Consider the following 16,069-nt stretch of genomic DNA (forward strand, 5'->3'; position numbering starts at 1 on the left):
AAGCTTTCTGCCAGCTGTTGCAGGCCTAAGCCTCCACTCAAGCTACAAAGTTTCAATCATAGAAGGTAAACAAATTCAAACAAATGGTGGCAGAATGGAGCTTGAGAGAGCAGGCCAGGGTTGCCGCCGGCAACAGGGGAAGCAAAGCTTTCCGCACACCCTGGCCGGACCCACCCGCTTAAGGCAACAAAGTTTCAATTATAACCCCAACACAAATGACTTCCAGCCTCGGAGGGAGCCCCAGGCTTGGCTCCGCTCCAGGCTACAAAGTTTCAATTGTAGAAGGAAAATAAATTCCAGATACCAGGGCCTCTGCTTGGGTTGCCAGGGGGCGTGGCCGGCCTGCAAACCACCACAGGCCCCTCGCTCAGGCCGCCCCACGCCCCAAGGGAACCCCACCCTAATCAGGGACACCCTTCAGGGCAAACCAGCTGGCCCCCACCCCTGTACCAGGCCTCTATCCTATCTAATAAAAGAGTACTATGCAGATTGATCATCACTGCAACATACAATATAGCTGCCCCCATGTGGTCAAAGATCCTGCCCCCATGTGGACACAAGATGGCCACCACAAGATGGCCAGCAGGAGAGGGCAGTTGGGAGGCACCCGGCCTGCAAAGGAGGGCAGTTGAGAAGGACCAGGCCTGCAAGGGAGGGCAGTTGGAGGTGATCAACCCTGCAGGAGAAGGCAGTTAGGGGTAACTAGGCTGGCAGAGGAGGGAAGTTGGGGGCAAACAGGCTGGCAGCAGAGTGGTTAGGGGGTGATCAGGCTGGCAGGCAGAAGCGGTTAGGGGCAATCAGGAAGGCAGGCAGGCAAGCAGTTGGGAGCCAGCAGTCCAGGATTGTGAGAGGGATGTTCAACTGCCCGTTTACAGGCAGTTGGACATCCCTTGAGGGGTCCCAGATTGGAGAGGGTACAGGCTGGGCTGAGGGACAACCCCCCTCCATGCACGAATTTTGTGCACTGGGCCTCTAGTTTTATATAAGAGGGCAGAATTTGATACATCTATAGCTAACCATAAGTAAGAAGCCATTCTATATCCAGGATTCTCATATAAGCAGAATTAAACAAGACTCCCCTCACCTTTATGATAACTAGTAAATAATGCTTTCTTACTATTTCTCTTGGTCCTAAAATCTTAGGGACAGGAATCTTAGAAATGATCTAGGATAGCATTCTCTAAAATTTATTTGGTAGAAAATGTATCCTATAGACTGTCTTCTTTTCCCCATAGTTGCTTTTAGCTGTGGACTCAGTTTCTCAGAGGGAGGGGGAGAGAGAGAGAGAGAGAGAGAGAGAGAGAGAGAGAGAGAGAGAGAGCTTTAAACCTAGGTATTGCTGAGATGTGAGAGTTATACCATTTCCAAGTATTGCCCAGACTATTGAGAATGATTCACAAAAATTCTCTGTTCCCTTTACCTGCACTAGTGGATTTCAGTTATTTCTGCTATAAGTGTTTGACACACCCGTTTCAACATTCGGTCTCTGCTTGCCCAAATGCATGTCCTGAAATGTTACCCAGACTGGCTTTAGCTGCTTGGTAGTCCCACTTTAATCTTTTGCACAATCCATTCCTTGTAGGTCCCATCAGGATCCCAGAGTTAGTCATTGGCGAGGGTGTTTCGGGCCAACTGTGGTCCAACCTCCCAGGTTTCTATTGACTTTTCAGGCCAACGGTGGTCCAACCTGCCACGCACCAGGGGTTTGCTCTGGCATTCACAGCCATTTGTTAAGAAAGCATTCATTGAACACCTACTGTATCTTAGCTCCGGCGATGACCAGCTAAATATTCTCATTTTTGCGGTAGGTCCTCATGTAAGTGAATCAGCAGAAGACTAGAAATGCCCCCCTTTCCATTCTCTGCCCTGACTGCTATTCGCTTAGAAAAAACCACTCATGTAGACATAGCTTGACCACAACAGCCTTCTTATTCCCTTTAGAGAGATTAAATTTCAGACAGGTTTCTTCCTAACCCTAGGCTCCTACCTCCCTTGTTCTTAGTGTATTTACTTTATTTATTTATTTAATATATTTTTACTGATTTCTGAGAGGAAGGGAGTGGGAGAGAGAGACAGAAACATCAATGATGAGAGAGAATCATCAATCGGCTGCCTCCTGCATGCCCCCCACTGGAGATCGAGCTGGCACCCTGGCATGTGCCCTGACCAGGAATCAAACTGTGAACTCTGGGTTCATAGGTTGACACTCAACCACTGAGCCATGCTGGCCAGGCGGTATATTGACTTTAGAAAACTTGCCATTGTAAATCCTTTCTCTGTCCCTTTGAGATATCTTTTGATAACCTTGTCGGTTTTAGAACCCAGACTGACTTGTTCTAGGAGCCGGGAACCATCTCTTTGAAATGTAAGCATCAAGGAAGAGAGCCATCTAGGTCTCGGTTCCTTTGGGAGGATGACTTGGTCCAAGTGGTCCAGCTTCCTCCTGTCTTGAGCATAGGACATAGTGTACCCCCCCTTTAGGCAAGGCTGATTAGAAAACACAGGTGGCCAGTAACTTGTTCCCCTCACCCCACCCCAGGTCTTAGAAACTGTATGCCCCCATCCTTGGCAGAGCTGGGTCTGTGCTCTCTCCCCTACTGTTGATAGTAGTCTGGGGGGAAAAAAATCAATGTCTGTCTTCTTGTTCAGTGCAGCTTGCTATTTAACAGGCTGCAGATATGTTAATCAGGTTGTTTTCATGAATGGTCTGCTTTTCCAATCCAGGCATAACCTTTTTTTCTGGCATCAAATGCTTGCTGAGTCTGATCTGGCCCACACTTCTGATCTGCCCTCCTGGGCTCCGGCTGGCCACTTTGGGTGTGCGATGTGAGAGGCTAACGAGGGAGCCACCATCAGAGACTCCGTCTCCGCCGTCCCCTCCACAGCTCCAGGTGGTCTGGAAGCAGAGCTGGTGGGTGGCTGCTTGAGATGCTCCCGACTCTGGTGCTTGTCTGGCTGGAGCCAAAATGATTTCTTTCTGCTGACTTCCTGGGCTTGGAGCTCAGGGCGGGCAGAGTGCATTGAGTAAAATGAGTCCTGAGCAGACCCATTATTTCGCATCCCAAAGGACCTGTTCACATGAGGAACACGGCTGTGGCGGGCGGAGTCGGGGTCATCCTGACCGGCGCCCTTACCTGCATCAGTGAGAAGAAATTGTTAATCAGTATTCCAGTCGAGTCCTGCAACCAGCTGTTGCTGATGATGTCCAGCCGCTCCTGCTCTGCCTCCTCCTTCCGGGCATCACAGATGTCCCACAGGCGGTCTCGTAAATCCTGGGCAGAAGGAAACATCGCTGTTTATCTGAGTGTCATAAAACTCAAATCCTTTGCCTGTCTTCAAAATGTCCCTAAAGAAAATGTAGACTTAATACACGTCATTCACCAAATATTTATGTTGCTTCTATTCTGTCTGAAAGACACCAAGTCACACGCCCATGTTTTTGCCTTGGTTTTTCCCCTTGACTGATGCACTAATCCCCCAATATCTCCATGGCTCACTCAGTCACTTCTGTACTGAACCTGCTCCTTCTCGGTGGGCCTTCACACAACCGCTCTTGAGACTGAGTGTTCAGGCCATTTCCCTCTTCACCCTTACACCTCAGGGAAGCGAGAGGGCATGGGCTAGGGTTCTGCAGTCCAAGAGAGTGTGTGGCCCAGCAGCTTACATTTACTCTTTCGTGTAATTCCGCCTTGGTTTCCTCATCATCCCACAAGTCCTCAGGAAGAGAGTTGAAATCAGCCTGCCATTGAGATACAAAATCTTGCTTCTGATCTGGACGCCTTAGAAACTGCTGGAAACTCGTTCTGTCAGGCATGAAAAGGATGAGCTGGCACCTACATGTCATGCCTGCAAACTACAACATTTGAACTTTGGAAGCTTTGCTTACCGAATCTCATACAAGAAAGCAAGCACAATATGCTGATCTTCCCGCAGGTTCCTCAGGACTAACTTAATGGAGTTTGCATAGGAACGTTCTATCAGTTCCCAGTAAGGTGCTAAAAAGGAAGGCATGTCCTGTTAAATGGAAAAACATACAAATCATAATTTCAAAGTGAAATTCTGGATAATTGAGTCAAAAGAGCAATGCTAAGCAAGAAGGTCAAGATGCAACTGCTACTATTTAAAAAGTCCCTGTGCAGCTTCTTGCTCCTTTTTCCTTCCCCTCACCCAGCTGATTCTTGGGACTACCTGTCTCATAAAGCCAGAAAGAATGGTTGTCTTACTCGAGACTATACAGTTTTCCCTATAATTTCCACATCTCCGAGGGACAGTAGGTGCCCAAAGAAATATTTATTGAATGAATGAATTGCATTGTCACAGATATCACATTTTACCTAAGTTGGAAAATTGCCTTGTGTAGAGAACACCTAGTGTTCATGTCAGAGTGATGATGAGTTATTTCTCTGGATTCATCAAAGAGATTTTATCTTGTTCTGTGCACCTTGAAAATTGGAAGTTTCTTTTATGTTATCTTTAATAATGCAAATAAATAATTAAAAACCAAGAAATAATCAAAATGAAATAAAACTGATGATCTTCAGTATAAATTTACGGTACTACTTATTCCCTTATTGGCTGTGCATTTATTTACTCAGGGATTCACACATGGGGTCATTTGGCTTAATTTTCTCTTCAATTCAGAAATGCCAAATACTAGAAATGGATTATTCAGTCTCTATGTGGACCTCACTGATACATTAAGCACGACTTTCTAAGGCAGCCCCCTACAGTGTCACACAACTCATGTTACTAGAACATTCTTCCTTGCATTGAGCAGAAATGTGCCTTCCTGCTTGTTTGGGGATTCTCAGCACCCAGTACAGCACATAAAAGGTGCTCAATAAACGTTAACATGAATGTAAGTCAAGTCACCTGAACCCAATTTTATTGTCAGTTAAATTTTTAGAAGACTGGATGGCTCCACCTACTTTTAAAAGCCTATAATTCTATGTCCAACTATACTTCAAGCATTCATCTAAATTAAACATTTACGCTTATTTTAATGCTCCTCTGACATTATTTTAACTCCTTTTTCTTACCTAGTTCCCTCTTCCGGTGTCCAGTTTGTCATGGTCTCTGTTAAAGGATGTGGTATCCAGAATGGTGGTAAAGACCATTTTAAATAAGCCCACTGCTAAATCTCCCTCCTGGTTGACTTCAACCCATGAATTAACACTCTCTGCATGAAGAGATACCACCTAAGAATGAACCTAATCAAACTAACATCCTGCTCACAGCTCTCATTTATCTACAAGAACTTCATGAGAAATTGTCAAACATCATTTTAAACTCAAGATATACCATGTCAATGGTACTCCCTTGACCCACCTATCCAACCTTGTTATTCTCCAAAGCTTCAGAACTGGAAAGCAAAGACCTCTCATGTTGACTGCCTCCTTGGTTCTCTCTGCACTTTCCCTTGTGGCTGGCAAAGGGAGACCAAGGCTCTCCTTGAACTTGGCGGCTGACTCCCTTCCCCCCTCTCTCCTTCCCTCCATCCCTTTTCTCTCCCATATTGAGGTAAGATACATATGGGGTCCTTGGCAGGCCTGAAACTAGTATTACCAAATAAAGTACAAGATGTCAATTAAACTAGTCCATTCTCTGAAATTCAAATATAACTGGTTATTTCTTTCCTCTTCCTTAGCAGGTAAGTTCTACAACTCAACCATGTGAGAAGCTTAGAGTGGGAAAAGACCTAGAGTGGATCATGTGACCTGCTTTATAGACTCCAGGCTCTAGGCTACTTCTGGTGGTAACAAAGTGTTTTCTACATGGTTTTGCTTAGGCAACGAGAGGTCTGTGCTGCACATCTTCTCATTGTCCTTCTAGACCAGTGGTTCTCAACCTTTCTAATGCTGCGACCCTTTAATACAGTTCCTCATGTTGTGGTGACCCCCAACCATAAAATTATTTTCGTTGCTACTTCATAACTGTAATTTTGCTACTGTTAATGAATCGTAATTTTGTTACTGTTATTGAATCATAACTGTAATTTTGCTACTATTAATGGATTGTAATGTAAATATCTGTTTTCCGATGGTCTTAGGCTCTATAGCAGCGTTTCTCAACCTGTGGGTCACAACCCACAGGTTAAGAACCGCTAGCAGGGTCGCCTAAGACCATCGGAAAACACAGATATTTACATTACGATCCATTAACAGTAGCAAGATTACAGTTATGAAGTAGCAACGAAAATAATTTTATGGTTGGGGGTCACCACAACATGAGGAACTGTATTAAAGGGTCGCAGCATTAGAAAGGTTGAGAACCACTGCTCTAGACTAACTTCCTATCCTTCATTCTTCACCCTGCTCAGTGCTCTGAAAGACTACCTTAGGAGAAATACTTCAGGAAATGCCCTTGCCCTCCACCTGCTGGGCCAGTGATAAGGGAGAGGGGAGACCATGAGATCTGCCTATGTCCTTCCCTGCTCCTTTCTGCTGGGTCACCGTGGGTGCCTGCCTCCCTCTGCTGAAGGTCACAGCTCCTGTGGGTGGCCCTCTTCATGCAGAGGTCCTCTTGAGGATCCTCACCTTCTCAGGTCTAGGGGCCATGATGGCCCCCAGGTATCCCTCTTTCAGGGATAATGATCTAATTTTCATAGGTTTCCTTACTTATTGGCTGCATATTTGTAAATAGTCCTTTCTCAACTCTTCTTAATTTATTATCTGTTTTCAATTAGAATCTTGACCGCTAAAAGATCTATATGGATGGCAGCTGGTGTTAATGTTTATTTTACTCTTGTCCTCTATTTCCCTCTTGTCCTCTATGATTTTATTTCTCAATGGCTTCAAGATTTGGAGTTAAAGACTGGGTTTCCATATTTTTGTCCCTCACTCTCTACCCTTGCCAAATAATGTCACTTAAACCACTATATATATATATATATATATATATATATATATATATATATATTGCTTCTATAACAGTTTTTAATATGTTTATTTTAAAAAGTAGTGTAGTTTGGCTTAGTGATATCAGTTATACACATCCATAATTACATAACTTCATGTTCTCATCTTCACATGTTTTCTGTGGTAATTTCCCCCTCAATACAAATTAATTAATTAATTAGTTTATGTTGTAATTGGGGAGGTAAGACATTTCCTAGGAAACCTCTATAATAACAGCAACACCACAATCACTGCAATTCATGACTGAGTCTCAAATACCTGGCACAGATGGTCAGCTAAAGGAAAGGCCAATCTGTGTGATTTTCCAAGATGATTTCTCTATTAAGGCAATCAGATGTATCTAGTTGGCAACTGAGCGTTGCAGTTGTCAGAGAACAAAGAACTGAATGGCGCTTCCAGGGCTCACCTCGGGCACCTCTTCACCTGAATGAGTGCACCCATTTAAAGTGCTCAGGCCAGACAACGACCTGTTCTTTTATTAGTTTAGTTAGCTTCCAAACATTTCTTCCATTTCTGAAAACCAGAGGTTAAATTTCATTTGAAAGCATTATGATGGGCATGGGAACATGGAAAAGGAGCTATAAGTTCTGGATATGTGCTCTGGGGAAGTCATTTTTCCAGGAAACTGCGTCTCTGCTTGTCCCTGAGGAGAAAATGGGTCCTCACAGGAGCCATTTGCTCCCTTGATTTCTGTACTCAACAGCAGTTCAACAACAGAGCACTCAACAGCAGTCCAAAGCATGACTCAGTAACTTGAGGGAGTGGAGAAAGGATGAGATGAGGTTCAATGAATAGTCTCAAAAAATAATCTTGGTTTTTGATGAATATATTCATCAACATATATGTAATGGTGTGATTCTTACTATAAATGATAAAAAGAATAGATTCTACTATCTTGAATCTAAACTGCCATACCTCAGGAATTGGTTCATTCACATAGACCCATTCTTCTGATCCTGGCTTAGGTGGTGGTGGCCCTATTGGGGTAGGTGACAGAACTGTGGATTCAGCAGGTGATTTCCTTCCTGATGCTTTTCCTCCAGACAGTTTTCCTTTAACAGAACCTTAAACAAGCATATAAATCATTCCACTACAAGTAGGTGAACAGGTGCAGATTCTGGTGGGCGAATAAATATATGAATGCCATGGACTTCAGGCAATTCATTAATTACATTTTAAGCAACTCTGGGTAGCATCAACTAATCAAAAATAATAACCCTCATTTTCTACAGCCCAGAAATTAGCCAATAATACCAATACTAGTTTTTTAAAGCACTACAACCTCTCTTGTTCATTTGGCTATGAAAAGCAACTTGATATTTTATTTTTATCTCTGTCCTTTCTTCCACAATGAACATATAGTTCTTACAAAGTTTAGAGTCTAGAGAAAAGTGTATTTCATTTACTATTGCAAAAACTGGCACGTGAAACTTCTCACCCTGAATGAGAAAGAGGGAAGCCATAACAGAAGTGGTACTTGGTGTTCCTTGAAGCCCAGGGAAGGAGCAGGGTGGGCGTGGGGGAAGAGGAGGTTATTGTAGGAGTTATCCAGAGTTGGTGAGGGATATAGGGGAAGAGAAGAAGGTGTGTGGTAGCTCCTGAATAGTCCCACATTCCCTGCATGAGACATTGGGTTTATGAGTGGAAAACTATATTTCTTGCTGGAATATAGGGAGTATGGCTAAAGGTAATTGCTGTGCCATAGCCTGGTTGAATTAAGGCATTAAAGAGACAGAAGGAGAGGAGAGGGTAGGGCAGCTGAGGGGAGAGGAGGGAAAGAGAGAGGAAGGAGAAAGAGGAGAAGAAAGAAGAGGAAGAAAAGGAGGAGAAAGAGACCTAAGACCTAATTTTCAGTTTAGCATCAAGATGGGACCGAGACCTGTCAAGTGCACCCTAATGATCTAAAAGACTGTGACTGACCAAGGCGCCTTGGTTCAGGAAGAACCATTACCTCCTTAAAGGATCAAGGTTGTCAGAGTGTAGAAAGTCATGCTGTTTAAATTCTACTTATCTTCAGATTAGTTATCCAGATTCTAGATGCAGTTTATAGATGCCTGTAGAACTGGGAGCACATTCTTTCCCAAAAATATATGTATGGAATGTTGTTTGAATAAAAATGCTCTTTAGGAAGTAAATACATCTTCTACTTTAATGCTAGTTAAAATATATGGATTATATGTAGAGGGGAAAATTGGCAATTGTATTTTGTGGGTAGTTTAGGTGAGTTCTACTTATATATTTAAAAAGAGTATCCATTATTCACAGGTCTAATGTTGTATCTAGATTTTTTTTTAATTTAGAAAAATTTAATAAATCTTGGTTTAGTCAATAACCAAAATGTTCATCTATTTTTTTGTTGTTGATAATTTTTCATCCTTTGACTTGACTCTCTGGTGCAATAAAAGTGAGAATGTTATGGCCACTTTAAGATAAATTTCTCTAAGAAAGATTCCTAAGAAGAATCTTGTAATTATCAATGTGAGATGGAATGAGTTTCTTTTTCTTCTTCATCTATTTCAATTATTATTAAATACAATAGAATTTCAGTAAAATAAGAGCAACCTTTTTTGTAAGTCCCTGGAGTTACTTAAGTTGAATAAACTACATCACTCCAGTGCATATATTTTACTGGTTGAACTTGTATCTGCTCATTGTTTGTTTAGAGTCTGTACACTTTTATGATCTTAGAGCATGTGCACTATTATGTCTGACTTGATGGTTTAGTACCTAATATGCATAGGTATAATTAACTCCTACTTTTGATGATTTTATAATATTCCTTCATTTGATTTTGTTGCTCACACTAAGAAAGCAAGGGATGAATCATGTAAATGTGAAAACTATTCTCCTATTAGTATAAGCAGGTGAGAGGTGAGCATAAATAATAGTCCTTAACATTTCAGCTAAAATTTTTATCTCAGTGTTAACTCACCAAGTGGCTCTAGTTACTTAAGCCCATTAGGGCATATAATCATCAGAGAAGGGTGATATTCTCTTTGAGATTCCTAGTTATGTATCTTTAAATGCCGAAAATAAAGCACTTCATTTTGTGAACATTGCACACTCTTGGGAGGCAACTGCACTGGCAATTTGTATTGAAAGTTAAACAGAGGAACCCACTTCATGACAACCCATTCGAATGCACCCTGGAAAATGCCAACTGTCTGTATCCATAGCTACCTTTCACGCCCTAATTAACTAGCCATTGCAGCAGCTTCAACATAAATCTAACTAACACGCTTTTTAGAAGTGGGGATTTCCTTTACCAACTGTCAATTACTTTAAAATATATCCCCCTTATTTCACAGAAATAGTTAAGATAAAATAGGGGGGAAAAAGCATAAATTAAATTAGGGCCAGGAAAAATACAACTTAAAGTAGAAGGTCAAAGCCAGGGGAAGAATTAGAAGGCAGATACTGAGACCTAGGTCCTTGCATAGATACTAAATCTGAGTCACTAATCGGTTCTAAACTTTTAGACAGAAAAAAAAAAAAAAGAAATGCTATCCTTTAGCTAATTATTTAATCACTTAGAGGAAGAAGGATTTTCCTGTCCCTTAATTCTAAATGAAATTTCTCCCCGAGGATTTCCTATAGGGGCCATTGAATGATGTCGTGGGCATGCTACCCCCTCAGAAAATATAATACCAGATTATTACTGGTATAATGAAAGTTTTACCTCCACTGCTATGTGATGTCATGAAGGTCATTGAGGATTTTATACCAAAGTGCTTATCAGTGAAAGCAATTCCATGGGAACCCAAGAAATAGGTTCAGTATGTAGCTTTCTGATGACATAGCTTAGCCCAAGGATAACATCTATAGTATCTGTGATGAATGGATATTCTGCATATTAGATGTTCTTGAAATTATTCCTTACAAGCATCACTTTTCTCAGCAGGACCTTTGCTAAGAGCCAGGCTGTGGAAACAATGAGGTTATATTTTTGGCAGGGGTGTATGGCTTACAAATGCCTGAGAGGAGTATTCAGTGTATACCAATAACCTAACTTTTCACTGAGACAGTTAGAAAGTGTGGAATTATATTTAATCAGATATACCTTTTCTTTTGAGTGCAGTATCACCTTTCTTCCCCTTTCCTTCCGGAGGAGAGTCTTGCTTACCACGCGGGGCTTCTAAACAAAATTCAACACATACATATCATTTATGGTTTTCTTTCATAGTCTGAGCTATATGATTTGTAAGCAATCAAATGTTACTTCTCACAGCTAGACAGTTACATTGTGAACCCCATAAAAGGGCTCAGGCCTTTACCATGAGTTAAAATTCATCAGAAGACAGGCTGTGGTTCAGAACTTCTTGAATGACAGCTTCTTTAGAACTATTCTATCCTGTCACACAGAAGTTTAGTCCTAGTTTAACACCAACATTTCATAGTGGGTTTGTTTGCAAATTATTTTTTTAATATATTTTATTGATTTTTTTACAGAGAAGAGGGAGAGGGATAGAGAGTTAGAAACATCGATGAGAGAGAAACATCGATCAGCTGCCTCCTGCACACTCCCTACTGGACAAAAATCACTTAGTACTCACTATACTATGCCTATGCCTCACTCTTGATCCAATTTCCACCCTTAATTGTTGTGTTTTTTTTTTTTTTTTTTTACTAATTCCTATTCTTTTTATCTCAACTCCTAAAGGTGATTCTAGTTGGGTGTTTGAGTTGGGCATGTTCAGAGGCCTCAGGCTTTTAGTTCTGAAATCTTCTCTTTTGAAAAAGTTGTAAATTTTTACATATAAAAAAAAAAAAAACCTGCTGGAAAATTTCCTCCTAAAATTGCTTAACCAAGCTTCCCTGAGCTTTAAGGGTAGCGAGGCCTGTTCTATTGCCCCACCAACGCCCCAAAGCACCTCGATCTCCTTGCAATAGGGATTCAGCTGGAAGGCAGTAATTAGGCCTCTGGAGATGAACCCTTCTGCCCATTTTTAAAGATCAGGCACCAGCCCTGTCCTTGGTGGGAAAAAAGAGACCGCAGATACAACCACTCTTTGAAGCAACAATAGCTTTATTATATCTCCAGTGCACAGTATTCAAGAACAATTTTAAATTCACAAGGAAACTTCAGAAACTCAGACTGAGCTGTGTCATGACCAGAAACACCAGAGATTGGTTTGAGGGGCCTGGCTCAGGTACATGGACCCTCCCACCCGTGAGCAGGCTGAGGGGTTGGCAGGGGGTGGCGGGGGGGAGAGCTGAGCCACAGGTTGAAGGCCTGTCTCACTTGAGCTGCTGTGGAGACCAGCTTCCCAGTTCTACCAGACATTTTAAAGATTTCCATTTTTCCTCCAATCTCTGAATTGTTTTTTAAAAAATTCTTAGTAAGATAGTGGGGAAGGGTGTATATTTAACTAACAGCTTTGTGGATTTGTTTTGTTTTGTTTTTTGTTAATCCTCACTTGAGGATATTTTCCCATTATTTCTAGGGAGAGTGGAAGAGAGAGGGAAAGACGGAGAGAAATATCGATGTGAGAGAAACACATGGATTGGTTGCCTCCTGCACGCACTTGACCAGGGCCTGGGCCAGGGAGGATCCTGCAACCAAGGTACGTGCCCTTGAGCAGAACTGAACGTGGGACCCTTTGGTTCCCAGAACGATGCTCTATCCACTGAGCCAAACCAGGTAGGGCACAGCTTTATGATATGATAAAAACGTTTTTTAGAGTTTGTGTATTTTGCCTTTAGTTAAGCCCCATTTTGTTGGAATATAATGGTCTTTCATAGACCATAGCATGTTGTGAAGTCTTCAAATTTATTTGTTTAATATAAATAAATTGAATTTAAAAATATTCAGGCCCATTTCAAATCTCCATGAAGCATGAAGATGACTGTGTTGGAAATACAATCATGAAACACTATCAAGAATATACCTAGGTAGCTCAGCAGGCGTGGCTCAATGGCTGAGGGTTGACCTATGAACAGGAGGTCACGGTTCTATTCCCAGTCAGGGTACATGCCAGGTTGTGGGCTCAATCCCCAGTGTGGGGTGTGCAGGAGGCAGCTGATTGATGAGTCTCTCTCATCATTGATGTTTCTATCTCTTTCTTCCTTTCCCTTCCTCTCTGAAGTCAATAAAAATTTATTTTAAAATAATTAAAAATTTTTTAGATATACTCAGATAGTCTTGGGTAACTGTACCACCTGCCACTCATAAAGCTGAAACCAGAAACTACGGCCACATTTGTTCATGTATGCAGTCCAAACTTATAATGATATTCTACCAACATCATGCATTTCAACAATTAAGCACTTTACATTTGTCATTATTTTCATTGTCTATCACATAACAGTCCTCAGTGGTTAAGAATCTAGAAAAAATGTAAGCTACAAAATATTTTCTATACAAACTCTTTATCCATATATATTATATATTACACTATATACTTCTCCTATCCTTTTATAATCACACTGCACTGAAGATTAAGTTACATATAAATCCTAGTCTCTAAGGAGTACTGTTGATTTGTTCCCTTATTCTGTGGATACCTGCTTATGCTCATTCTCCTGGTCATAAGATGTTCTCCTGATCCGTAAAACTACAGCTCAGCACACACACGCCTGTCCTCCTGATCTGCTCTAAATTCCTTCTGATTATACTCTGTACCTTTTCTCTTCCCATCTTCGGACTTATTCTAATCAGTAGATCTGGGTGTGAGGACTTCATGGTCCCCGCCCCCGACGCAGTGAAGTGCCTGGGCTTTGTGACATCCAGGCTCTTAGCTACTAAGGGCTCTTCCGCTTCCATCTGAGCCTGTGGCTTGGTTCCAGAGGACTAGAGTTGCTCGGGGTCTGACTCCAGGCTAGAGGGCTGGGACTGCCATAGTCATTGTCTTCTAAGTGGAAATGAGACTAGCGGGCGGGGTGGCAGATTGCTCCCTCAATCACCTGGTGCGGGCTTTCCTTTCGCAGAAGCTTTGGGGCGCTCATGCTGAGGGTGCGCTTCCTTCTCTTTTTCTGGTTCAGGAGGCGGGGGAGGCGGCGGCAAAGGTGGAGATTCAGCCAGGGAAGCAGCTTCCTTTTTCGCAGCTTCCTTTTCTTCTAGTTTCTGTTTAACTTCAAAAGGACGATAAGAACAGACTTTTATTAGGAATTTCAAACGCCTACTATTTCACTTGACCTACTATTAACTACCTAAATGGATATACATTGATTTAAGGCTGAATTTATGTTTTCGGGCTCTCCCTGAAACTATCCAGTCCTTAAGATTTTCAGCCTCGCTGCTTGGTAAGAAATGCCATTTCCCTCCTGATGGTGTTGGTGGTGAGGCTGGGATGGGAATGGAAAAGGGATTGCTTGTGTGTGTGTGTGTGTGTGTGTGTGTGGTTTGTTGAGGGGGTGCCAAGTGTAAAAGCAACCATCTAAACGTAGCTAATGTGGTAGAATAGGAAAAAAAAGATTATTTCAAAATTTCCAATGGAAAAACAAGATTTAAAAAAGTGTAAAGAGAAGGTGAAGAGCAATATGATGAAGGAGGTGGGGGTGGGGGTGGGTGGAAAGGAAGGGGAAGGAGATGTCAGCACCAACGTCTATGAGTAAAGCGCTTAAGAGTAGCACATAGTACTCCATTGAGTTTTAGCAGTTCATTCATTCATGTAACAACCATTCACTAAACCTGAATTGTGCCTTGAAAGAAAGGAAGGGCTGTGACAATAAGGTCAGACTACTACTACCCATTCCCACTACTATTCCCACTGCTGCTGCTACTACTACTGGCACTGCTAGTACAACTATTACTGCTACAAACACCACCACACAGTTCTGGTTAATGAAGACCCAACAATAAAATGAGAGAGAAAAATCACTGCCTCGAGAAGCTTGCATTCCAGTGGTGAGAGGCAAGCCATCAATGTGATGCTTAAATTTTAATGATTTCAGAGAGGAAGGGAGAGAGAGAGAGAAACATCATTGATGAGAATCATTGATTGGCTGCCTCCTGCACGCCCCACACTGGGGACTGAGCCCACAACTCAGGCATGTGCCCCAACTGGGAATTGAACCGTGACCTCCTGGTTCATAGGTCGGTGTCCAACCACTGAGTGGTGCCAGGAGGGCATGAATAAGTTAATTTATATAAGAGGTTGGAAGGTGACAAGTGCTAAGAAGATAAATAGAACAGAGTACAGGGGGTTGGGAGTGCTGTGGAGCAGCCAATGAAGTTTTAAATAGAGTGATGAGCAGGGCAGGCCCACGGAGAAGGCGGGGTTTGAGCAAAGACTTGAGGCCTGTGGGTAAGGGAGGAAAGAGTGTCCCCGGCGGAGGGGACAATCAGCCCAGGGCCTTGAGTGGCGGAGCATGGCTGGCTTGTGTTTTCCCAGGCTCCTGTCATTGTTAAGGCCCTTCAGCTTTCCTGATTCAAGTTCACCCTTTCTAGCACACTGTCCTTGCCCTCCCTGACCTTCAAGCCCTCCATGCTGGAAATGGCCACAACTTTACGGCCTGTGCCCCGCAATGAGTCCCTACACTCTTGTATGGTTATTTCTCTTTGTACATCCTCCCTTTGCCCTTAGATTATTCTTTGCAGTTCACCAAACAAGGGGGTTTCGTTCTAGTAGAGTTTTTTCAAAGTAGAAATTAACTTTTTCTCTGATTATAAAGTAATAGAGTTACTATTTTTTTAAAAATCAGACAATTTAGACAAATAAGTAGAAAGGGAGATGGTCTGTTCAGGCTCCTTGTCCTTCTCCCTTCCTGTACAGGCTGCCAGGCTCTTTCCTGTGCATATTTAATACATAGGCACACTTTTATTTATTCATTTTTCATAGACACACTTTGAAAAACAAAACTGAGATTATTTAATATACAACCTGCCTTTTCCTATTTAACAATATATTATGGTCACTTTTATTTTTTGGCATCAGAATATATATAAAAGCACCACACCCTTTTATTTTTTAACAGGGTCCTAAGCAAATGTTTAGTACGTTAAGGATAAAATATTTGTTAAAATAACTACCTGATTGGACTGTAGATCTTAGATAAGTGGCAGGTCAGTCTGCTAATGAAATCGGTGATTAGAATGTAAAATCTTTAGGAAAACATTAAAGTGAGACTGATAGCCGAGAAAAACAAATTGATTCTAACCTGCAGATGTTCGAGGCCACAGCTTAGAATCAGTTTGGTTTTGCGTCCCAGCC

General features: G+C 42.1%; 1 protein-coding gene across 1 annotated transcript in view; it reads right to left on the reverse strand.

Moving 5' to 3' along the window:
* The window catches only part of SPEF2 (sperm flagellar 2), a 127,702-nt gene that overhangs the window by 48,521 nt on the left and 63,112 nt on the right, over positions 1-16,069 (reverse strand). The window contains exons 19-24 of the mRNA XM_008154824.3: positions 13,821-13,988; positions 10,978-11,052; positions 7,833-7,981; positions 3,887-4,014; positions 3,665-3,803; positions 3,135-3,272 (exon numbers count right to left, since the gene is read on the reverse strand). Coding sequence (XP_008153046.2) covers positions 3,135-3,272; positions 3,665-3,803; positions 3,887-4,014; positions 7,833-7,981; positions 10,978-11,052; positions 13,821-13,988 — 797 coding nt within the window. The remainder of the gene's footprint in view (positions 1-3,134; positions 3,273-3,664; positions 3,804-3,886; positions 4,015-7,832; positions 7,982-10,977; positions 11,053-13,820; positions 13,989-16,069) is intronic.

The sequence above is a fragment of the Eptesicus fuscus genome, chromosome 4 (assembly GCF_027574615.1).
Source record: "Eptesicus fuscus isolate TK198812 chromosome 4, DD_ASM_mEF_20220401, whole genome shotgun sequence".
NCBI lineage: Eukaryota > Metazoa > Chordata > Mammalia > Chiroptera > Vespertilionidae > Eptesicus > Eptesicus fuscus.